The sequence below is a fragment of the Orbicella franksi genome, chromosome 6 (assembly GCF_964199315.1).
Source record: "Orbicella franksi chromosome 6, jaOrbFran1.1, whole genome shotgun sequence".
NCBI classification, from domain to species: domain Eukaryota; kingdom Metazoa; phylum Cnidaria; class Anthozoa; order Scleractinia; family Merulinidae; genus Orbicella; species Orbicella franksi.
Genome location: NC_138150.1, coordinates 7,130,251 through 7,154,617, shown reverse-complemented (window position 1 = coordinate 7,154,617; position 24,367 = coordinate 7,130,251). Strand labels below are relative to the sequence as shown.

Sequence of the window (24,367 nt, the reverse complement as noted above, 5' to 3'; positions counted from 1 at the left end):
CATGGAACTAATCATTGCGTATGTAAAATTGATTCTCAATATTAATTAAAAAAAGCTCTACGCGATACGAAATTTAATCGATTTTCTGTTGCAGCTTAACATGTTTTCATTTCATAAAAAGACAGGTTGCTTAGTGTTATCTATTTTAATCACTGACTGTCTTATGAATTGGATAATATCTCATTAAATCGATTCTAACCTGGGTAACACGGACGACAATTAATTTTGAAAGAACCTGATTATGAAAATGAGCATTTAATTTTTATTTACTAGCTTGGCTATTTGAGAGCTACCAAATTTTTAATTAAGGTTTCACAATCTTAAATCGCTCAGTAAAATGAGATATTGTGTCTCAAACGATTCAGGGCAGAAAACAAAAATATTCCTTGTTTTTAATACTTAAACGACATCCGCCTAAGTTTTTGTTGTCGGAAAATTAAGTATTTGAAAGATCATTTAAGCTGATTATTGCATACTTAAAATCTACTAGCTTCATGACAGACTTAGTGGCACTGATTTTGAATGTTATAACTGATGTCCCAATAGATTTTTTAATCCTTGATTTATTTTAGATTTACCATTTGAATGTTCGACAATTAATTCCTCTCTCGGTAACAATTTCTGTGTTTTAGTTAGTTTTCCAGAAATCTTTTGAGCAATGTCGGTGTTGGTCTTTTATAAATTAACGCCGGTACGGCTAAAACAACATAAGGTTGCCTTAATATTGGATATTGATAATTGGCTTGTTCAGTGTTACTCTCTATTTATTTTGGGTTTTGAGAAGAAGTATGATATTGTTAACTGTTGCTATTTTTCTTGTTAAAAGCAGGAAAATTAGCTTGCTTTTAATAACTCTTGTTTTATAAGACTGCAACCGAAAATCTCTATCGACCCTTAAAGCCAGGGTTGCATCTCAGAAAAGCAAAATTTCATTCACAATGCTGAAATACGTCTGCGTTCACAGGCTAGCTGCCGGTCGGACTTAAAACTGCAACTGACCGAATGACTTTACATCTGTTTTTCAATAGCAGTTGCTTTCAAGGACAAAACAAGCTAACTCACTATTCAACTAGAGATTTCAAAATAACAACATTTAGATAACAAAAAAGATATATGGATGAAGCATCTTTTTCTGTTAAAGGGAAACGGGGCCTTGCGTCGTCCAATGTTGTCTTTGAATAGGATATTTACGATAAGTCTATAACCGTCATACGAAGAGGCTCTTTGGAAGGAAAGTTGGGGGGAGGGGGGGGGGGGGAGGGCAGGGAGGAGAAAGGAGGCGACAAGACAAAAAAAGAGCACCATGGGGCCCAGGCACTACCCATAGTGCCCTGCGAGCCAATAACTCGCTCCCAAAGCCCTAAACATGGCGTGAGTGATGAACTCTTAACACCTGTGTTTTTGCGAAATGGGACCTTGCGTCGTCCAATTTTGTCTTTGATGATATTTAGGATGAGCCTGGTACAAAGACGCTCTTTGTAGGGGAACGAGGGGGTAGGGGGTGGGATGGGAGGTGAAAGAGAGAAAGCAAAGATTGCAGGAGGAGCTCAAAGATAGAGTTTCCTCCTTGCTTTCGCTCAATTCGTTGTGAATCATGATCAGTGGCTGAGCCAGGATTTTTTAAAGGGGGTTCACACTGTGTCAAATTGAGGGTACTCACCGGATTGTCATGTCGACCTCCACGCCGTGTTTTAGGTTGTTTGCTTAAAGAAGGCTTACAAAAGAGGGGGTCACCGACACCCCAGGATCCCCGGCCCCCGCTAAGACTCTCTTGATGATTTTAGACCGCAGTACCAAAATTAGACTTGTTTTCGCATTCTCTCCTGAGACGTTTGCAAATACAGTCACGCAACCAAGTGAAAAGAACAAGAAAAATAAAAGAGGAGAAAAGCGCGGAGACTACCCACTTTAAGGTTATTTTATCATTACAAAATGTCTAGTAAGGAAAATAAAGACAATCAAACACAAAACAAAACAAAAAGAAAGAAAAAGAAAGAACGAAAAACCATGGGCCCTGGCACTACCCATAGTGCCCTGCGAGCCAATAAATAACTCGTTTCCAGAGCCCTAAAAAACACTGCATGAGTGAACGTGAGGAATGACTTGAACTCTTTCCACCTGTGGTTTTATTTTTGTTGGTGTTCTAAGATTTGGCAGAGATATTCGTTAGTTTACAACCTGCAGTCTAACCCGTCATTACGCGAAGCTTCTTACTCGTATGAAGATCATGCGAGTTAACTACACAAATGTAGGAATAGCTATTTCGCTCGCTGTTGCCTGCTTCATCTTCTTCAAACTGTCCCAGCTGAGTCAGTCGCGAGCTGTCACGCATCGAGACGTACAGGGGACGGAGGAAACAACAGGTACTAAAACATAAGCTTACTGTATGTATGAAGAATCATGCTCGAGGTTTCTTAAAGGAACTAGATTTTACCTTTTTTTAGGCAATTCATTAATGTCCAGCAATCTTTTCAAGTAAGAGATAAACTTGCCATCAAAACGACCCCTGTTGTACCGAAATAAGCAAGCTCAAGCTAAGTTAAGTTTACATGTAAGTCTTAATACTAAAGACTAAGACAAGACTCGAATATCGGAATGTTCGGAAAAAGACTGTTCCCACATTTACAGAATAAGTGCTGAACACGTGAGTACAAGGTTCACAGGTTATTAATGTACTGGCAAAAAACACAGATCGATTTCAGGTTTAAATTACTGGCCCCAGTTTTTCGAAGGCTGGATAACGCTATCCACCGGATAAATTGCTATCCATTGGATAATTGTCAACAAAAGAAACCATGCTATACCCAGGATAGTAACACCCACCTGTTGAACAACCTGGGCCTGACTATATGTATTTTGGCAAGTCGAAACAAACACAATTTTTAACTGTTTCAGATGCATGGCTCAGCTGGAAGAAAATTAAGCTTATACATGTAATATACTCATTGCGCAGATCTAAGAAGTAGACATGTAAGCTTTCGCAAGACCTTACATCTTAGAAATTAAAGTACTTAACAATTATTCGCCAAAGGTGAATACTCACCAATGTTCACTGAGCCTGAGGTTAATAATTAGCTCTTATTAACCGAGCAGGAGGTCTGTATGGGAGAATCTTGACCGAGGTCGTGAGTACAGACCGAACGCAGTGAGGTCTGTACACACGACCGAGGTCAAGATTCTACCATACAGACCGACTTAGCTCGGTTAATAAGATGTTTATTATATGGCAAAGAAGAAAACTTTAATTCGTTTAATGTAACTGGTTTGTACTAGCTGACATTTTGCTTGCGAACGGCGATGAGCTTAACTTAAACCTGCCGAAATTTGCTCGTCCTCTCTACTTTTTTTTTGTCATCAGGCTTTTTGGCACTTCCATAAATGATTGAGAAGAAAATAAAAGAAAATGGTGAACATTTTTGTATTTTAGTTTGCTACTTTTTCAACGCAAAATGAAACCGGTCTAGGTGCCAGTCTAGATGGGAAAATCTAGACCACGGTCAATATCGATTTCAGCCAATCAAATTCGTGAATTCGGTAGTTCCCAGTCCTTGTGAGACACGGCCATATAATAATAAACAATAATTGGATGAGGTTTTTGTGATATCTGGAATAATCAAGGTCGAGGTAAGTATTATCAGCTGGAGCCAAAGGCTGAGGCTGATAACAATAACTGAGACCTTGATTATTTCGGATGTCACATTGAAAAACCGAATCTAATAATTGTTTCATTATGCATTATTTAAAGAAAATAACGACAAACACATTATCACACTGAATGCAGTTTATTTTTGACAAGCCACGTTCTGACTTTGCTGTCTGTGCCTTGACATTGCGCTTGGAAATCGTGCATTGTGCACGCAACCTACAAATAATTATTATTCACTAAATCTGCTAGCAGATTAGTGAATAATTTGTACAGTGTAGGTTACGCTTTTTCCCCAAGATTAACGGCAGGCTTTTAGCCAATGAGAAGACAGATGGTGACTACAATATATAATAATAATATTTATTGTTCTAGTGTAATTTTCAAAGGTGAATATCAAGGACTACAAGATAACATACTAAAACATAAAACGCAGAAGCTATTGTCTGTGTGCATACATGTATGCAGCAGTAGTTTTAATAATAAGCTTACATGTACATCAATTGTCAATATGTTTTTTGATTATCCATTTGTTTCTAAATGTTCTTTTAAAACTATGGAGAAACGAGGAAACGTTGCAATTTTGTCAACCACACAAAGCCACTGCACATTAATGGCTTATAGTGTTCAATGGCTCAGCCAATCAGATTACAGCATTTGCATTAGTATACTAGTAGAATTCTACTAATTAGGGTTAGGAGACAAAGGAAATTGAGAATCAAACTAGGTTAAAATCATTTTAACCTGAATTTCATTTTGACCTACAACACATATGTTATTGAATAATATATTTTATACTGTGGCCCGTGTTTTGTCTCTTATTGCAAGATCCTGATGCATTCATGGATTTCAAAACAAGGACTATAGAATTTAGAAACTTAAAGATGCATGTGTATAAGCTTACTGATTTTGCCCTATGTAAAATAACATTATTAACAGATATTAATCAATTATCATGGTAGGTGGTTGCATCATGACTCATGGATGATTTTGAGTGAACCATAATAAGTTAAAATAAATTTATTGTTGGAAATCACCCTGAAGAAATGTAAAGGCACATGATCAACCTAAGGGATGGGTCATTTTCATTTTAAGATGGAGGTGGAGGGGCTAGGAACTACGGGGTTTTCTTAGCAAATAATCCCTTTTCAGCATCAGGACAGGTGGTGCAATAATCTTTTCCAATTTGTTCTATGAGAGTAGAGTCCATGTTGCCACATATTAGATCACAGATGTTTTCACCGGTATTTTTACCACTTTTGATATCTTCCTTAATCTACTACTGAACAGACAGATGACAACATGGAATTGATCTGTTTCATGTAATCAAAGACCCAATTGAAAGAAAAATGTCAAGAGTGAATCCACCAGAAGTTTGAGTAACTAGTGGACAAAAACTTAGTACCAACATTATTTACATTGTATTCATGAGAACTTCTATGCAACTGTTTTAAATATCTTCTCGAAAGAAATCATTTCTAACAACAACAAATGTCGCAAACAAATGTTGAAGTAATAGATCAAAAACGAGTGAGAGTTTTTCATCAGGGGTTCCAAACACCGAGAAACAGATGAAAGCACGACGCCGAAGGTGGAGTGCTTTTATTGTTTCGAGGTGTTTGGAACCCGTGATGAAAAACGAAGCACGAGTTTTTGAGCTGGCTTCTCAAAGTAGCATGAGAATTTTTTTCGAAGAATAGGTAATTAGTAGGCGTGCTCAATAGGCTATTGTCTGTTTTTTATTCATATGGTAAATGAAATGAATCTTTTATATGCGGCCATGTGGGCAAGTTTTAAAGGTTGAATTTTTAATAAATTAACATCATGCCGCGTGATGGAGATCGAGTGGAGATCAGAACGTTTTCGAGGTCCAAAAACCTCTTCTCAAGAAAATGTTTTGGTGAATGATGCTGTTCCAGTTTCAACTAAGTATAAAAACAAGTGGGCTGTGAACATTTTTGCCGAATGGCAGAGGTTGAGAGAGGTTAAAGTTCCGGTATTAGATTGTGGCGGTCTCTTCAAGGACTACGGTTTACACAATGTTACCGCTGTGAGTGTAGATATTGCTGGAATGGACGCTCTGTCGCTGAACTATTGGTTGTCAAAATTTGTGATGGAGGTAGCTAAAAAGTCCGGTGAAAGATACCCTCCGAAGTCTGTTTATGGTATCATTTGTGCCCTCAAGCGTTATTTGGAGGAGAAAAATGGATCAGAAGCTTTGAATCCTCTGGACGCTAGTGACAAAAGGTACTTGACAACTTTTAGAGCGAATTGGTTAGTAATTTAAAATGCACTGTTTCAGGACTTTAATTTTGTGTGTTATTTTTTGAAGGTTTGTCCTTTTCCAACGTTGCTTAGATGCCGAGATGAAGAATGGCGTTCGAGAAGGGCTTCACATTAAGTGTAAGAAAGAGGAAAAGGAGTTTGTGAGCGAGCAAGAAGAAGCAGTATTCTGGCAAAAGAAATTGCTGGGAACTACATCAGCTAAGTCGTTATTGAACACGATCTATTTCTACAACGGAAAAGTTTTTGGGTTGCGGGGGGGGGGGGGGGGGGAGATCACAGAAATATTGTTGTAAACAACTTTGAAATTGGTCCAAATTTTATTAAGTTTGAAGAAAATGCCTCTAAAACTTATCATGGAGGTCTTTGTGATCTAAAGTATGTGCCGCGAGTGGTCAAGCACGTTTGTCATTCTATTGAGGAAAAGCACGAGCCGTGCCTTGTTGAGATATTCAGATTGTATGTAGGGTTAGTTGAGACTCATGCAAAGGAAGTTACTGCATTTTACTTTAAGCCATCAAAAACTAGTTTCGCATTCGATAAAGTGCCCGTAGGCATCAACAGCTTGAACAAGATTTTGCCTGACATGTGCGACGCGGCAGGCTTTAAACGCAAAACCGCTCACAGTTTGCGCGTTACTTGTGTTTCCTCCCTGTTCAATTCTGGGGTTGAAGAAAAATTGATTCGCGAAAGGTCGGGGCATCGTTCTAATGCATTGTTGCAGTACGAAAAGCCTACAGAAGAAAATGTGTCTAAAGTTTCAAAGATCCTAGGTCCAAGTGTTGTTAGTACAACTACATGTTTTACCACAGAGAAACAGGATCAATCTTTAACGGATGTTGTTTTCCAGAAAGGAAAATTCAAAAACTGTACAATTAATGTAACGATGTCTAAGAAGGAATAATATGTTGCTGTATTGTTGTTGTAAGCAATGATTTAAGCGGGGAAAATGCTGTATTTAGAATTATAATTAAGACTGATTAAAATTCAAGTTTCTTGATCAGTGTCTTGATCAGTTTTTGAACTAATCTACCGTGTGTTGATCGGTATGTTCATTGGGTATCAACATACATGCACCTGACCCAATTGATGCGAGCTGATTGGGTCATCAGCTCATGAATAATTAATGAGTTTGAGAAGTTCATATGAAACACGTGAAAGTACTGGTGAAATGAAACTGATGATGAAATTTTACCTCTGTTTGCACAATTTCTTTGAACTTTATTTATTTCCTCGACTTCCCATGGAAAATAGTTTTTGGTGTTATTTCAGGCAAGTATTGATATCTTTAGCTTTTAGAAAATGCTAAAAGGACTTTAATAGAACAGTAAAATTACTCTGGTACAAGGTTTTTGTCCACTAAAAGTTGAAATTGCTTGATTTTGTATCGGATTTTGTCTTAATTACATCATCTACATGCATACATGTACAGTGTCTGACTTCCAATCAATCATAACTAGAGCCAATCAAAATGTGAGAATAATTTAACTTATGTTACATTGAGCCATTGAATTTTGATAGTCATTACACATTTGAATGTCAGTTACTCTAATTTATGATCTGTTTAACAGTGCTTCAATCATTAGTCAAAGACACAACTGGAAGCCTACTTGACCTTAAACTACAGAAGGCTAAAGAAACTATAGAACATCTTAGAAGTGAGCTGCAAGAGGCCAAGAGTGTTCCATTAAAGGAAAACAGAATGGATAAAAAAAGGTACAGTAAGTGAGAAGATTGTCTTTGTTCACATTTTGTTTATTGAGTTTGTTTAGTAACTGTAAATACCCAGGTGCTAAAAGGAATACTATCATTGACAAAGTACCAAGGTTGTGGTCTGATCTAAGGAAATTACAAGGAGCCCAAAGCTTCCTAGTTATGAAATCTTGGGTGCCCAGCACTTAAGCCCATATGAAAATTTTTTCCAGTCACCCAAAGGCAAAAGGTTAGTCACCTGTGGCACCGGGCACTTCTAGAGCACAGCCCTGATGTAGCAACTAGCTTTACATACTAACAGTACAATGTACATTGTATACATGTCCATTAGGTCAAATATCAGTTGTACAAAATATTGTTAGTACTGTCTCATGAATTAAGTGTTGTCTAAATTTTATTTCAGTTATTATACATTGTGGTCACCATCTGTCTTCTCATTGGCTAAAAGCCTACAGTTAATTCTGAAAAACAGTGCAACCTACAGATTATTCACGGATCTGCTAGCAGATTAGTGAATAATCTGTAGGTTGTGGGAGCAGTGCATGATATTTCAAGAGCAATGTCAAGTTCACGGACAGCGAAGTAAGAACATGGCTCGTCGAAAATAAACTGTGTTCGGTGCGATAATGCATTTGTCGTTATTTTCTTTAAAACAATGTATAATTATCAAACAATTATTAGATTTGGTTTTTGTGATATCCAAAATAATCAAGGTCGAGGTAACCAATAATTGTTTTTAAACAGACAAAAGAATCCTTAATTCATGAGTTGATATTAGTCTAATATTCACAACAAAGATCTTGATTTCCCACCACATCTAAAAGTGGAAAAAAATCAATCTAAAATTCGAATTGTGTTGGCTGATCACTGAGCCTTTTGCTGAAGGTCTGACTGATATGCTCAAAACACTAAAAAGAAACTTGTGAATGAGTCCTGGAAGTAAGAAATGTACTTTTAGGTGGTGGTTTAAAAGTTAAAAAATATAAAAATATAGATATAAATTATTGGTTAATAATCTACTTCTATGGAAAAACATTTGTTTTAATTTTTAAATTTAACTTTCCAACTGATATTAACTAAATCAGAAAGTTAGCTATTACACCCTTGCAGTCTTACACCCTCTTTCAATTTTAGTATCCTTTTCATTCCCTGATCATTACAGTAACTTAAATTTATTAATGAAGGCAATGAAGTGACTCTCAGAGTGAATTATTACAACCATCCTTTTGTCACATGTGTCTCTAGATTTAATGGCCACAGACTTGTTCATTTGGATCTCAAAGGGGCACCACCAAAAATGGAATATCTGATAAAGGTACATACAATGTACGTGTATAGGGTTAAAATTAATTACATGTACTGTCTAGTGATTTTACAAGTTTTTCGGTGACTGACACAAATTGTCAAATGATGTATTTTTATTGAAAAGGTTATAGATTCTTGCATGCATATACCCTGGGCATTTCCCACGTTCTCGCCACAGGGTCTCCTCATCTTTTAACAGGGTTTGAAAAAAAGTCTTAAATTCCAGCTTGTCCTTGGGACAGGTAGCTCTCAAATTTTGCTTGCCCTGGGCAAGTCTTAGTCTGCTCTTTCAGTGATTTAGTTGGCAGACAACTTGCCCGAGCCCTTTCTCATAGGGCAAGTGAGAATGAAAACCTCCTGCCCAGAAGAAGAATTTGCTTGTCCCCGATGACCGGACAGCACTCTTTTGTTTTTTAGCCCTGGTTTATCTAGTAACGTGCCGGGGGTTAATTTGCGCTGGATTTTTGCCTTTGCAAGTACTCCTTCTTTGTATAACTACAAAAGAAATTCATTTATTTAACATGCTTATTTTTGTTGAAATAAAGTATCATCTACAAGTGTAACTGGACACATTTATTTGGTAATGCAGATTCTTCCAGAGTTTAAGAAATGGGGAGCAACTGGATTACTGGTGGAATATGAGGATGTGTTTCCCTACAAAGAAAAATATGAAGTCCTGCGTGCCAAGAATTCCTACAGGTACACTATCAGTACACAATTAATGTCAGCTTGTTTCAGGTGTATACAAATGAGTTGATGCAGCATAAAATGTGTATTGTGGGTTTCCATTGTGGTACATGTAACTGCTGCACATGTTTGTTCTGTATATTAAATAATTTTCATAATGTCTTTATTTGATTCAAAATTTTCAGTGAAGCTGAAATAAAACAATTTCTGAGAGAAGTCACTGCAAATGACCTGATTTTGATTCCACTTGTACAGACATTTGGCCATCTGGAGGTAAATATTAATATAATTTATTATTTTTTGATTAGTATGCTCCATAGAAATTACAGTACCGCTCAAAAGTAAGTTACCACCGTCTCGCGAGACATATCTCGTTTCTCGCAAGACAAAATCACAGGGCAAGTGTCTATAATTTTGCATTGATGGTCACCCTTTATACAGATGAACATGTATTACAGCATGTTACACGTACATATAATTATGTATAATTGTGTATTTAATCATGTGACATTTAGAACCCTACCCTGAAGCTATTTCATTTCATTAATAATTAGGAATTACTAATTATGAATTTTCTTTTATTAAGTTTGTTTTGAAACACAAGGAATTTGCTCATCTTCGTGAAACAGAACACTTCACCAATTCACTTTGTCCAAATAACAAAGGTAAGGGACTATTTAATATTTATGTTTACTTAATAATAATTCTTTTTTAAGTTACTGCCTTCTCAAAATTAAAATGCTCCACATACATGTAATCAATGACACAGAAGTTAACATTAACAAAAATTACAACAACTTACCGGTAAATTAACACAATAATGTCATGAAGCATTAATTTTCCATAACTTTTGGTACACCTTGACAAGTAATTACTTTCTAATAAATTAAAACTATTAATAGTAATTCAGTTCAGTCTGCAATCTGCTTACTGTAGCACCTGTGTGGTATTTTATAGAATCCATTCCCATGGTGACAGGGCTCATTGACCAGGTGTTGGCACTTCATCCTGGTATCAAATGGTTTCATATCGGAGGCGATGAGGCAAGATCAGATTTGCTGTTAATCAAATAATTAATTCATGCTGCATTTATCCTCTGTCATTCTTTTCAGTGTGCAGTTATTTTCTTCACAAAAAGGAACTGAGAAAATTGAGCAGCAACCTGTAATTCCGCAGCAAGAAACATCAAAATTATAACCAGTATTAGATGTATAACCACTGTTGGTTATACAAAGCCAAATTGTTGGTTTTAAAAACCTTTCTGCACATGAAAGTTTTTTTTTCAAATATCCTAATGTGGGAAGAAAAACATGATCAAGCTCTGGGCAATCACACAGCTGTCCTCCAAATATTATAAATGTTTTATTATTAATAAATATTTTAATTATTGTTTTTGTTTGTTTGTTTGTTTGTTTGTTTTTTTACATAGTATTTTGAAATAACTCCACTCACAATTCGCCTTAATCACAGTCCGCCATGTTGGTTGCAACGTCACCATTTTTCACATGAAAGCGAGGCCATGCGTGTTGAAACATCATGGCTGAGTCAGTGAGTACTTTGATTTCTTCAGAGTTTTGGTACTGCAATCTGGTGGACATACCAACAACAATATTTACCTGTGACAGTGACAGTGTATATTGGCTCCGGGAAGTCTACAACAACAGGAGAGGATGACAGTTCCGGTTGGACCTCCATGGAACTTTCCTCACCAGAAGCTTGGCCGAAAGTTGATGCTATGGATTAAAATGAAAAACATAAAAATACTTCTGATTATTTTATGATTTTAACCAAGGAATGTTTAAAGAAATATCGACAACAATATTTACCTGTCACAGTGACAGGGGACGATGGCACGCTTACATCAAACAATCGCACTCGTGCACGCGGTGGTTCTCGCTTTGTCGGAGATTTTCTTTTCCTGGGTGATCTTGACCAGCAAAAAATACTCGGAACTGCATGCTTCTCCAGAACACGCTTCCCTGTTAAAGTTGTCTGAAAATCTGCTTCCTTAAAGTGTACAGAACATACTCTTGTGCTGTTTGTTATCTGCAGATGGACCAGATCATAATAATTAATACATGTGCGCAGCAATGACATCGATAACCTAACCAACTTACCTGGACACTTTTGCCCACGTCTCACCGTATTTTGACAACCCACTGCTTTTGAATGGCTTCATCACTGGGAAATTGGTGAAAGGTATGATTTGGAATATTTTTAGCGCAATTATTTTTACATTGCGGCACGCAACAGTGATCTCCGTTGGGCATGATTGCAGATGATCGCCTTGTCTCCTCGATCGCCGGAAGTTGACTTAACACGCGTGGCCTCGCATTGGTGTCAAAAGTACATGACGTCGATCCAAGATGGCTGCTGTGCAATAAAGGCGAATCACACAAGTTTACATGTACCTACTGTGAACAATAAAAAAGGATAATAATTATAGTATAGGTGAATGTGCCACTCCGTGGCTTCATACTCTGCATGCACTTCACCCTCTACATACAAAATACATTTGCTTAGCAAAAACGAAAAATGGTCTAGAAAATGTCCATACCCTCCCCCTGACTCCTCTGGAAATACCAGTCAAACTTAATATGTATTTTCCTTTAAAAATGTTTGGCATATTTTCTACCCCCCTCCCCCTCAGAATTTCTGAATAACAAATGACTTTCCATGAGTTGAGTGTGGATATTTTTGGACCTGCACAAGGATAGGAATGGCATCATATAGCAAAGATTTGGGGGGAAATAAGGGAGTACTAACATTTACAAGTACAGAAGATTTCTTTACATGTATGTAGCTCCTTTTCATTAACCATTAATACAGTGTACATGTATTCTTGTGTTACAGAAGTCAACTTAGCCCAGGACTAGGGTATTTGCTTAGTCGATCGGGAGCAGGGGAAAAAGAGTGAGAAAAAGTAAGGGAAGAGTGTGATGGGGCAAAGCTAAAGAATACATGAAAACCCTTAGCCCTGCTAACTTTTTAGGTCGCTAATTCTTTCACTGCTTCCAACTAATCAAATGCCTGTAACAAGCTAAAGTCATCTCTCACTTTAACCTGTTGTCGATCTTATAGTTATTCATTATTTTGACATTCTAGGTATGGAACCTCAAGACGTGCTCAGTCTGTCTGAAGGATGAACGTAGTAAATCTCAGTTGTTTGTCCATCACATGACTCCCATTTTAAAGTATTTACAAAGCAAGAAGGTTACACCACTCATGTGGGATGATATGATGAGACATTGGCCTGTGGAGTACTTGAAAGGTATATGGCTTAATACATGCCTGAGGTTGCTGTATAGTTAGCTGAAAAGATACCTGCACTAATCAGAGAAGTTGCATAAAAAAATTACCGTGTGGGAACAGTATTGGCTAGGCAGACTGGTGGTTTCCATACCTAAGAAATACATTGTATGATTTAAAACAAGTTAAATTAGTGGCCATGCTGTTTCATGCGTGTACATTATGTACATAATAACACTATGTGGATCTGTGTATCAGTGTTTGGGTCTGTGGATGCATGCAAGGAGCAAATTGACCATAAGAAACTGAGGCTGCAAAAAATTAACATTTCCAAATGTTATTTGTGAAACAAGAGAATGGATTGACCATTCAAATAAGAGCTTTTGGGTGGTAGCATCATTTGGTAATATTGTTTCTTATGCCCTACAGTTAAGAGACTTCTCACTTTTAAAGGGATGGATGAAACCTTAAACTAATCAAATGCACAACTGAAATTTTAGTTTTGTTGTTGTTGTTGTTGTTGTTGTTGTTGCTGCTGCTGGTTTTGTTAATGTGTCATTGCTGTTTTCTTAGAAAAGGTCTTAATTCTTTGTTATTAAAATTTTGTTATCAATATATTTAGTTACTGATATTATACATGTACCTTTTTGTACTTTGCTGTGACAGAACTGGGACCTCTTGTGGAACCAATGGTCTGGGCTTACAGATCAGATTTGACAGGCTATTTTCCCTCTGGTAGAGTGCTTTAATTTGTTGTTGTTGTTGTTGTTGCAATGATTAAGTGTTGTTCTTGTTTTTATTATTTGTTAGTATAGCATGGTAGTTTTTGTTGCTTTTCACATGATCATGGATATGAAATTAGAATGCAGCTTGGACTCTTTTTAACTGTTATTAACATTTATTATTTATTTACCTCTTGTGTTTCTGAAGACATGTGGGAGAGATACGGTGAAGCTTTCAACAAGATTTGGGCGGCAAGTGCTTTTAAAGGTATCACAATTTAAAATACATTTTTGTTGATCTACATTGTGCATAGCTTCAGATTTTACTTAGTAATAAGCCATGTTCGTCATATTTACATACAACTTTCAAAATACTGCCTCAGTCTCTATCAAAGCAACTCTGTATGAACTAGCAGGCCTGTCTAACAAAGAAAGATTCCAATACACATGTTACAATATCTTTTTCTAATCCCGTCCCGTCCCGTCCCGTCCGGTCCCATCTCATCTCCTTCCGTACGACTAATTTTGGTGCTCTTTACGGAGTGCGTTCTTGATCTCCTGTTTTGTAACTACATATTGCTGATCTGTTTTAAAGGTGCCACCTTTCCGTGGAGCAACTTTGTTCCCATTGGCTTTCATGTGCAGAACAATCTCAACTGGCTGGACATCATTGCTAAGGTTCCAAGTACTCTGGAATTCAATGGTGTTGCTCTGACTGGGTGGAGCAGGTACAGTATTTGTCGGCCAAGCATGATTGGCCTTGAAAACGAGATAAGTAAGTGACTCAAGCCACTAGAAAAGAAACTGGAGTCTGGTCCTCTTCCCATTGTGTTGGCCTACCAATGCGAAGAAAATTCCCGCATAGTTCGACTCGTACTGGAAAATCTCAGAAAATGACGTTCCTGATATCTGAGGTCGTTGGCTTATTAACATTGTTAGTAATTTACCAGTTAGTTATTTCTGCCAAGGTTGCATTGAAGAACGTTGTATGAACGTGACACTTGACAAAGCTTTTTTTAATTTAAAATTTTTTGTTGGTTGCCTCGTAAAATGGCAAGTAAACTTGAAAGAACGCGGGAGGCAGAGAGATATCAATTGCTGGAAGGGTCTAAAGGCGGCTGGAAGGGCCGAGAACGAACTGGCTGAGATTGAAGTGGGCGAGGGAGGTACATGTACTTTATGGTTGGGATTTGGCGTCTCCCCTCCCCTCTCTTTCTCTCTTCTCTCTCTTCTCCCGCTTGCTCTTCTCCCGCTTGCTCTTCTCCCCATCTCGACTAGAGAGCCTGTTCACAGGCTTTTTGGGACAAATATCTGACAGTGTCCAAGGACCTTTTTGTGCAGCTATCTTAGATGGGATGACAGAATACCTTTTAATAGCCCATCGAAAATAAGGCCCTGAAATCTCGGATGCAAAACAATCCTCTCATAATTTTATTTTATTGATTAGGTATGACCACTATGCTACTTTGTGCGAGCTTCTTCCGGCAGCCATTCCTTCGTTAGCTTACTGCTTACACGCCTTGCGCACAGGTAAGATATATACCGAGCAAGTTATTATTCATTGAGTCAATGGTTTGCGTATGTTGAATCGTTTAGCCCAAATTTTTTATGTTCGTCGTTTGTAATCCGTGTCTGTCTGCTCCATCGTCAACCATCCTTGTTCCGTAATGGTTTAGTATTGTCTCCTTGGAGTTTTTCTATCCTAGTAAACTACTATTTTCAGGTTTCCTTCAGTTTAACGGTAATTTTGTACGTGATCAAAATAGCGCGACTGAACTCCTTTGATTTGGTCATGTTCTGTGATGGACAAAGTTACTTGAAAGTGAACGAACCTTAGTAGTGGTGATAGATTTTTAAGGTTGAAAAACGCTGAAGAAATCACGATAAACGAAAAAGTTACAAGGATAATATCGCGGTAATATTTTAAGTGTGTATCAAAACGAACTGCAATCAGCGAACGTTTAGCCTGTAGACATTTTTTCAAAGCCTCCTTAACATAAATTTGAGTCAAATTCACGTCTAGTGTTACAAACGTGTAATAGAAGTAATTTTAACTTTGATAGAAGTTGTGAAATTTAAAGGATTCAAAAATGGCAAATTTGCCAACGTTGTTTGTGTCTGGGTGGGAAAAGCTTATTATTATGTATTAAAGTGGCGTTATTTTTTTATTATTTATTTTTTTTTTTAAGTGGCTTTATGTTCTTGCTCTTTTAGGAAAAAACCCTGTCCGGTTTGATCAGCAGAGAAATTTTGAATTGAGCTTTTGCCTTATACTTTGCCTGCAACTGATAACACTTATCTCGCCCTTGATTATTCTGAATATCATGAGAAAAAGAAAACGATATAATTGTTTAGTATTTATTGGTTTATTGACTGAATTCCTAGTTGCAAAATGCAATGATTGTCAGATAGAAATGATGGGTAGTTTCCGTATAGATTCGTTGCTGGTTTAGCCAGAACCGCTTGCAGTATTTTCATCCGTACATGATTTTAATATCCTTCATCTTTTTAGGTTATTTGGATCAGGAAGAAATAAAAGCCACAGCTAAAGAACTTGGCTTGCCTGAAACGTTTGATATCAATGTGAAGAGATTTCCTCCCACGTAAGTGTAACTAATTACTGAGAGGAGAGGAGTGTTGTTAAGACACAACATTGCAAGAATTTCCTTGTATTTAGTATTTGATTAGATTGAAAATTGTAAATTATTGATCAGTCAGGAACCTTTTTTTACATTGCGGCAGATTCTGAGAAGCAATGCTGTTGAAAACAGTCGTCTGGTAAATGAAAATTGTTTACTAGGCAGAAGAACTACTGTTCTACGACTTTTTTCAACGGCATTGCTTCTCAGAATCTGCGGCAATGTAAAAAAAAAAGTTTCCCGACTGCTCAATAATTTACAATTTTCCATCAAATTGTTAAACTCTTTGTACATAACTTTGAGGTAATTTTTAATTTCTGAATTTTTTATCATGTACTCTTAATTTTACGCAGGGCCCCTGTTGATACCAGCCTATGGCTGAATGGGCTACCCTGCCTAAATAAAGATGACTTGACGTGACTTGAAGAAATAAAGAGTAAATGAGCTACTTATGTCTCCAGTCGATTTTCTATGAACTTCTGTGTCAGATTTGAACGTTGTTGTTTTAGGCAGAGTGCACAAAAAATACCAGCTATATGTTGCTTGTTACCGAGTAACGTCTTTACAACAGCCTTTGTCAGCGATGAGTTCGTCAGACGCAAACGACGGCAAAAGCAGAAAGTACATAGCTCAACAATACGTCATAGTTAGCGATTTCAGTGATTCTACAAGCTCGTTATACATCATCGTTCATTTCTTAGCCATCTTTTGCAAGCAACCTAGAAAGGCCAAATTCTCTCTAACTACACTTGGACTTTGTAATAATTACATTAATTTCGTCGAGAGGATACTCAGTGCAAGGTAATCTGCAAGGGGATAGATGATTTCTAATTTCGATTTTGAGCTATTGCCTTTTCATTCTCTTTTCCTGCCTTAAGGTATCAACCGCCCGACGGAACGTTTCTAGGACATGAAATTTTCAGTCTCGTAGGTCAGCTGGAGAAGGCGGTTTATGATACAAGGGGTGTCAAAAATATGTAAGTTACCTTATTTTAGCGTGTTAGGCACCTGATGAAGCTGTTATAGGTGTTGAGCCCTGACCTGGGTCACCGTGTTGCGTTCTTAGGCAAGACACTTTACTCTTACAGTGCATTTCCTCACCCAAGCTGACAACATACTTTAAAATTACACGAACACGTCGTGCTACAGAAAACAGCTCTGTGTGGAGCTTTTTGGCCAGACTGTAGAGGTCCTAACCTCTCAGCGCAAACAGTGAGCTCTTAGGTCACAGTTTGTGGACAAATACTCAACACATTGAGTTTCTCTTGAGGTCAGTGTTCTTACCTAATAACCAGTATTTATTGCATGAACTCCTGAGCAAGCATTTCCAATCTATGCGTGTGGATTTCGCGGAGCACTTCTGATTAAAAATTTGGCTTATGTGTGTAAGCTATGCGCGGACAAAATTAGTCCAGTCTTGTAAGCCATGCCTTGTCAAGCCATTTTTATGGGGAACACAGTTATGAAATTGTAATTGTAATTTCACCTGGTTTCTACCAGAAACTTTAAAGCAATATTTAGCTGAGGTAAACAAGTAAATGAAACTCTACGAGTGTCATCGATTGTTAACGTTTTTAGGGTTGTGTTTATCGCTGTTTTATAAAAATACTCTTTTAGCCGTTAACGTGTTTGTCTTCACTCTCTTCCTTTAGACAGCAAGGTTGGCTGTTGGAGCGGGAAGTGGAAAACAAGTTTTTAAGTTATTATCAAGTGGAAAGCGCATACAACAAGACTGTCCAGTAAGTACCGCTATGTTATCACATTCCTGTGGTGTCCCATGAATCATTTCTGCCGCCAAACGCCGGTTTTAATGATAAGCTAACTAGAGTGCTTTTTACTCGATGTTTGGTTGTAACGCTTTTCGCTTTGTGATTGGTTTTAAAATCACGTGCCACTTTCTTGTCCAATCAGAAGTAAAACCAAAACCAATCGCGCCTTGCTCATATACTTTCCCGCGCTTTTTGTCGGCTGCCTAATTCCACAGGGCTTTACAAGCTGTCGCGACCTTTCATTTCCCCCCAATGTAAAATTTCGCCTGACAGCGCTCTGAAGCCGCATTTAGCCGCACCTAACCCTAACACTGTGGGTATTGTTCACACAATTTAAGAGACTTAAAGACTGTTGTGTTGTCTTGTTTTCAGTGGGTTACAGATTCTAACATCGTTAAAGTCGGAGGCAAATAAAGCCTTCAGTCTCGTCTACGACGAAAGTGTGGTCAAGGAATGGGTCAAGGACAAATTACAAGACGGCATTGATCATTTAAGCAGCGAGAAACCTCGGCTAGAAGGGCTTAAAAAAATTGCTGCTGGAAAGGAAGGGAAAGAGGTGTAGCGTTATATCGAGTTAAAATTAAAGATAAACTGATGGTCAGGTATAAGCAGTGAGAAGTTATCATAGAATCATGTTTGCAGCCACTAAAATAATTTATTGATTAACACTTTGTAATGCTTTCAAATTTGCCTACAAGGTGGTTTCAACCTTTAAAGCTATGGAAGAAGTTTTAGCCCGTGACAGTGAAATGAAAGTTACTGAGCAGTACTTTTCATGTGGTACTGTTTATTATGCTGTACAAAGTGATTTAAACTTTTAAGTCTGTGGATAAAACCCTAGAGTGTGTGACCATTCAAATGAAAGCTAATGAGCAGCACTTTAATGTGGTACTGTTTATTATGCTGTACAAGGTGGTTTTAGCTTTGTCTCCGGGTGAAACCCTAGCGTGTAACCATTTAGATCAAAGCTAGTGAGCAGGGCTCACAGGTGGTTGTGTTTGTCATGCTATGCAATGTAGTTTTAACTTTTAATTCCTTGTGTGAAATGATATCGTTGCACCATTCAAATGATCTGTGAACGAATCCTTTGTTTTGTTTGTTTTCCTTTAAAACGTTTTAGCATTTAGTTTTTGGTGGAGATGAAAGATGTAAAATCTAAGTAGGCATATGCTCAGCATAGAACCTAATAGTGTTTTAGTTTTTAACGCAAACAAAGGAACAAGATAGTCATTCAGTTCATAAGTATTAACTTATTTTTATTTGAAACTCCGATCAAACGAACAAGCTCTGTGCCAGTAAGTTGACTCACAATGTCGAAAATCAATACTGAGCTTAAACTTACTAAAACCAAGCCAAAGGTTCTTCGCGTGTCAGTGCTCATGTTTTCGTTTTCCAAGTCATTGAAGTCGTTGATCACAAAGGCCCCGTCCACACTAGGCGGGAGGAATTTGAAAACGCAGCTTTGTTTCTACGGTTAGGCCTACCGTCCACACTAATCCGTCACGGAAACGGAGATTTTCGAAAACGCTCTTCAAACCGGAGGAATTGGTAAACGCCGGCTTTGCGTTTTAGTGTGGACGGAAAACATTTTGAATTGAAAACGGAGCTTTTCGAAAACGATGGCGTCACGATAATAATGTGATTGCTTTAACCGAGTCAGTTTCCTCAAACACGAATCCAAAATGAGCGGTGATTGTTGCGTTTATATAAATTCCGCCGGCGTAGTGTGGACGGAAAACATTTGATGCGTTTTCAGAGTGAAACCTCCATTTTCAAATTCCTCCGGCTTAGTGTGGACGGGGCCAAAGTCATTCATACGGATTTAATCTTAGGAATGAAAAATCTGGCGTACGAAAGTTAAGCAGACTTTGATCATTGCTTCTCCTGACGCGTCTCCATTGAGGATGGTCGAGAGAAGAGCTAGAGAGGGTTGAACAGCGACTTACAACGTAGACCTCGGCCATAAGTGCTAATTGTCATTCACAGCTTCCCAAACTCGACAGCGACAAGGGAAAATACAAGAGGAAGTTACAGTCGTGATTTGCTTAAGTGCCAGATTCGCAACGACCCTCAATCTATTTTGTGTTTTAAAGTGCAAAATGCGCTAGACAAAAAATTGATGCGGATTCGCGATAGATACTCGATAACGCTCGCTCCGTATCTTTAAAACAGAGTTTGTTCGTTGGATACTATATTTCACTATTGTCTTTCTTTGACTTATAAACCAAATGGTGCGTTCCCGTTTAATTTTTTAAGGTTAATTTATTTAAACGTGTGATTATTGGCTTTTCTAGAATAAATTATTGTTTGGCCTTTAATTTATCGCGTGTTTATTTGGTTTTAAGGCGTTGCTGAACTCTGGTCTGTCTCATGCAACTTGTAGAATACGATGGAGAGCGATTAGACTGCGGGCAGTCTGGTCTCTCTTTTTCTCTCTAAATGCAGTAGGGGTTATAAGGCGAGACGCTGTAGCCTAAATGGGAATGGGGCGAGACATGGGCACGGTACGCAAGAGAAGAAAAACTCGCCTCAATCCCTACTCGGCCTGCCGCCCTTTTGCGTTCGCGATGGCTAAACACGCCTGAGTGACCCTAAGAGAAAAGACCGGCTGCCAGGGGTCTAGAAAGCGATGAAAATTATTGTAGATCAGCAATGCGTACAAAGTAAAGTTTCAGTTGAGCCGGAGGTAAAATACCTGACTGACATAAGGGAGCATTGTTAGGTGTAGTGAACGCAACGTGGCGTTTGGCCAAGTGGTTCATACCGCCAAGACGTATCCCGGCTTCCGTAGCATTACGTGGCTGGGAGTATGTCTACTCCCTGCTGAATGGCATACTAGTCTGTCGCAAGGTTACCCCCCAGCACTGAATTCGTGTTGCTCATTCCTGTCGGAGGTGAGAGGCACTGTGAGAGTAAAGTATCTTGTCAACCCAGCCAGGCAGGGTTGATCGTTAGTTCACCACTCTTCACTAGGCCAGCACGGCTCCCACTAGTAACAATGCATACTTATTTATTTAAGTTTGTCCATCGACTCTACCACGTGTGTCAAATATATACAAAATAGCGTTTACCATTTGAGACATACATGGCGTGATCTTGGGGCAAGTTTGGTCAGAAAGGGAAGACTTCAAAATTATTTTCGCACACCACCGTTATATGACGAAAACTGTGCATTATATAGTTCTATATGAGTCTCGCTACAAGATCGAGCTTATATCGGGGGAACATGTTTATTTATAATGTTGCAAATGCAAAATGTAACGATCAAATCATGTTCAAACATCCACACAGGCGGTAATTTTCTTTCTCTTATTTTTTTTGTTCTTGCCTTGCCGTTGTAATAAATTGAACGAGGTCAGGCCTACTTTAAAAACTTTTAAATCCCAGGCCGCTGCATTACAATTACAAGATTCGTCGTGTTCTGACCTCGACAGAATCGAGAATTCGGTAGTGATTTTAACGTCAGCTGTTTCTCAACAGACAGCGAAAATTAAGACATCCACAAGATGATTAAAAAAATCTATAAGACTAAAAAATCTGAGAGGATAATTCGACTGTTTACACTTAACGACTTAACATGTAAAGGCAATATGAAGCGTCGGATCCAGTCACGTCAGTGTTATAGTAGTCTATCATATATATGCTGGTTTACTCTCCATAAAGCTAATAAACAATGTTTTCTACATCGTGGAATCACGCGTCAGAGGTAAGTAAATCAATTCTCATCGTCTTTAGTCTTCTTCCAATTCAGATGCAGACGTTTCCTCATTAGGGCGTGTTGTAGGCCGCGTCTTTGCCTTGTACTTGTCTTTGTTTGGATTCACATAAGAACGAGGCAGAATGATGAGATTGGAACTCTCCAAAGCACTGTCATCAACAATCCTGCAAAATATGTATTAAAGAAATAAACCTTAAGCTTTAGCCTGGGCGGTAGAAAGGGTCTAGTCTGACAATTAACATTATTATCACAGTCGAACTCCTCCACAACAGCCACCTTGGCCGTTGCAGAGAGGTGGACGTTAGTGGAGGTTCGACCCTGTTTAATTGGTAGAGTTTACAATTTGGTGATTAATAGGCACGATCCGGTCACAAGGTACGGAATTTATTATGCTGGGACGCAAGTTACACAGTGGGACTTTTAAAACAAAGGGAAGTCGGGCTGGACTGGTTCGAGTTCCTTTGTTTTGGAAGTTCCACTGTGTAACTTGCGTCCCAGCATAATTAATTCCGTACTATGAGATCGGATCGTGCAAAGGGCTTATTATTAGTCTCGACTCTGGAAAGGGAATGGAAATGGTAATAAATTGTAATTCTTTACTTATGGTGCCAACTCCGCTTAGCTAAAAAGCTACTTCGCATGAAGCCCAGTCTTAAAAGGTTTGAATATAAAAATGCGCGATTTTGTAACATATACTTTGAGTCACAGACGTCAGTCCCCAGCCGAGTTTTCAAACCTGTTACCCATCTGCTACAAGCACTATGTAGACATCAAACAATGGCTGACACCTCTTCCCCGTATTATTACACGTTCCAAAAAGTGGGATGGCTCTGACGTACAATGTCATTCCAGACCTTTATCGATATAAATCAAACCCAACTCCTATTCTTGAAGTTAATTCGAAAATAAAATCAGTGATTGTGAAAATGTCAAAAAAATGTTCGCTTAAGTTACAAAATACATAGATATAATACAATAAATAGGTTTTAGTAAAACAAAACGAGTGAAAAAAAGAATTGACAATATTTATTTTCATGAATCTTGCGCAGCTTTGCATGATACGGATTACAAATGACAAAGATTAAATGGTATCGTTAAAAGGTCTCACGCTCCAGTTCTCCATGCATCCAGACCTTCCTTTAAAACGCCCGGGCGTGCTGAATAAATATTCCCTTAATTTAAGTTGCCTTTTTGAGGGAAACAAACAGACTGCAACCTAGACCTTGTGCATGTCGTTGAGCAAAGGAGAGGGAGCCTGGCATCGAGGTTGAATAGACCGTAAGTTGAGACCAGTTACGCAACTTAAAGAATTCGCAGTGAAAACTGAGAACATGTCGTATCATGCTTTTTTTCCCCCTTTTTTCTGCTCTTTAAGTTAATATTTTTTGGTAAGTATTAAGCATTGTTCTACTACCGACTTTGTTCCGTCCGTTTTATTTTCCAGTTCGCTAGGAAACTGTGGGCAAAGTTTCAAGGAGCGATGTCCAGCCAGTGACGTGAACACGGGGGTCCACCACAACGGGATACAAAAAGCATCCTGATATTACGAGCCGGCTACGGCTGTGGCCATTTTTAAAACATGCATTGGTCAACTGGAACATTAATACAAACTAAAATGCATACGACACCTAATTTATCAAATTCCTGCGGCTGAAACGAATGGATTTCGCATTCGTCCTAATCGAAAACGTAAACAGTATTGTAGAAATTGAATGGGATGAAGATTGCACAAGGCTTAGTTAATTACGTCATAAATACTCGATCTTACATTTCAGTTTAAACGTCCTCCTTTCTTCTCATTTGAAGGTAAAATTAGGATTATTAAAAATATGTTGTTCACTAACTAATCAATGTTTTTTTTTTAATTAAACGTGTCGTTGAGTTCTAAGGAGCAAGGATTTTTTTCACCAGTATTGAGCTTGTTTGATATAACGGTGTCAATGCATGATAGCAAAGGATCATAGTCAGGCTACGCACAATTTCAAGAGAGTAATTAAGTGGAAGATTGTTCTTAAGGACTTCCCCGAATTGGTGATGAAAGTCGCGCCCTGGATCTTCTTTGTTTGCCCAATGATCCGCAAAATTTCCTCTTTCCAAACGCCTGTTTAAACGATATGTGGAACAAACCAAAAAGAACGCTGCAGCGAACAAAAATACACTTTGAAGTCTCATGTTGGCTTTAAAGGCAGTGAACGTCGAAATAACAAGAACGAACTCGAGAGCGCTTTCTGGGAGACTAGCCAGTCGATTGTTCAGTGCTATGCACTCTATTGTAAGTTCGATTGGGCCTTCGCGCTTCAATTAAGAAGGGCGATATTCAATGCAATCCAGTAGAAAGTTCTCTAGATCGTGTATTGATGAACTTTTTTTAATTGCTATATAGAACGTATCGTGAACAAATCAAGCACAAGGGTTTAAAGGCAAAGCCGGTAGAACGAGGATCGATATCGGCCATATGTATATCGACTGGAATTTTTTTCTATTTCCATGACGATGGAAATGATCAGATTTTATCTCTTGTGATGGCGCGAGACAAGAAATAAAAACTCAGTCATAATGTTCTCGATCTGCTATTATTTCAGTTATCTTTTATACAAGGAAAAACCCGGTCATGTTGGAAGATAATCAAAATCAGTCGT

The 24,367-nt window shown here is 38.1% G+C and overlaps 2 protein-coding genes across 2 annotated transcripts; one reads left to right on the top strand and one right to left on the bottom strand.

The window, feature by feature from the left end:
• The first annotated feature begins 1,260 nt into the window (after window positions 1-1,260).
• Window positions 1,261-20,328, top strand: LOC145489243 (hexosaminidase D-like). Its single transcript, XM_081468193.1, has 16 exons — window positions 1,261-2,363; window positions 7,498-7,642; window positions 8,885-8,954; window positions 9,534-9,643; window positions 9,817-9,904; window positions 10,218-10,296; window positions 10,589-10,674; window positions 12,737-12,902; window positions 13,547-13,615; window positions 13,811-13,870; window positions 14,198-14,330; window positions 15,050-15,132; window positions 16,115-16,205; window positions 17,120-17,218; window positions 17,894-17,980; window positions 18,383-20,328. The coding sequence occupies exons 1-16, from the start codon at window positions 2,219-2,221 to the stop codon at window positions 18,570-18,572; spliced, it is 1,701 nt and encodes a 566-aa protein (XP_081324319.1). The 5' UTR covers window positions 1,261-2,218; the 3' UTR covers window positions 18,573-20,328.
• Window positions 10,713-12,802, bottom strand: LOC145489261 (uncharacterized). The gene is made up of 2 exons (XM_081468226.1): window positions 11,458-12,802; window positions 10,713-11,364 (listed from the first exon to the last, which is right to left on the bottom strand). Exons 1-2 carry the CDS (start codon window positions 11,726-11,728, stop codon window positions 11,198-11,200), a joined length of 438 nt encoding a protein of 145 aa, XP_081324352.1. The 5' UTR covers window positions 11,729-12,802; the 3' UTR covers window positions 10,713-11,197.
• Window positions 20,329-24,367: the final 4,039 nt, after the last annotated feature.

Excerpts from the sequence above, each read along its gene's own strand:
- LOC145489243 (XM_081468193.1), top strand. The coding sequence starts at position 2,219 with ATGAAGATCATGCGAGTTAACTACACAAATGTAGGAATAGCTATTTCG. Across the intron at positions 2,364-7,497 it reads GGGGACGGAGGAAACAACAG|TGCTTCAATCATTAGTCAAA; the intron begins GTACTAAAACAT and ends TCTGTTTAACAG. Across the intron at positions 12,903-13,546 it reads GCCTGTGGAGTACTTGAAAG|AACTGGGACCTCTTGTGGAA; the intron begins GTATATGGCTTA and ends TTGCTGTGACAG.
- LOC145489261 (XM_081468226.1), bottom strand. The coding sequence starts at position 11,728 with ATGTCATTGCTGCGCACATGTATTAATTATTATGATCTGGTCCATCTG. Across the intron at positions 11,365-11,457 it reads GTCCCCTGTCACTGTGACAG|CATCAACTTTCGGCCAAGCT; the intron begins GTAAATATTGTT and ends TTTAATCCATAG.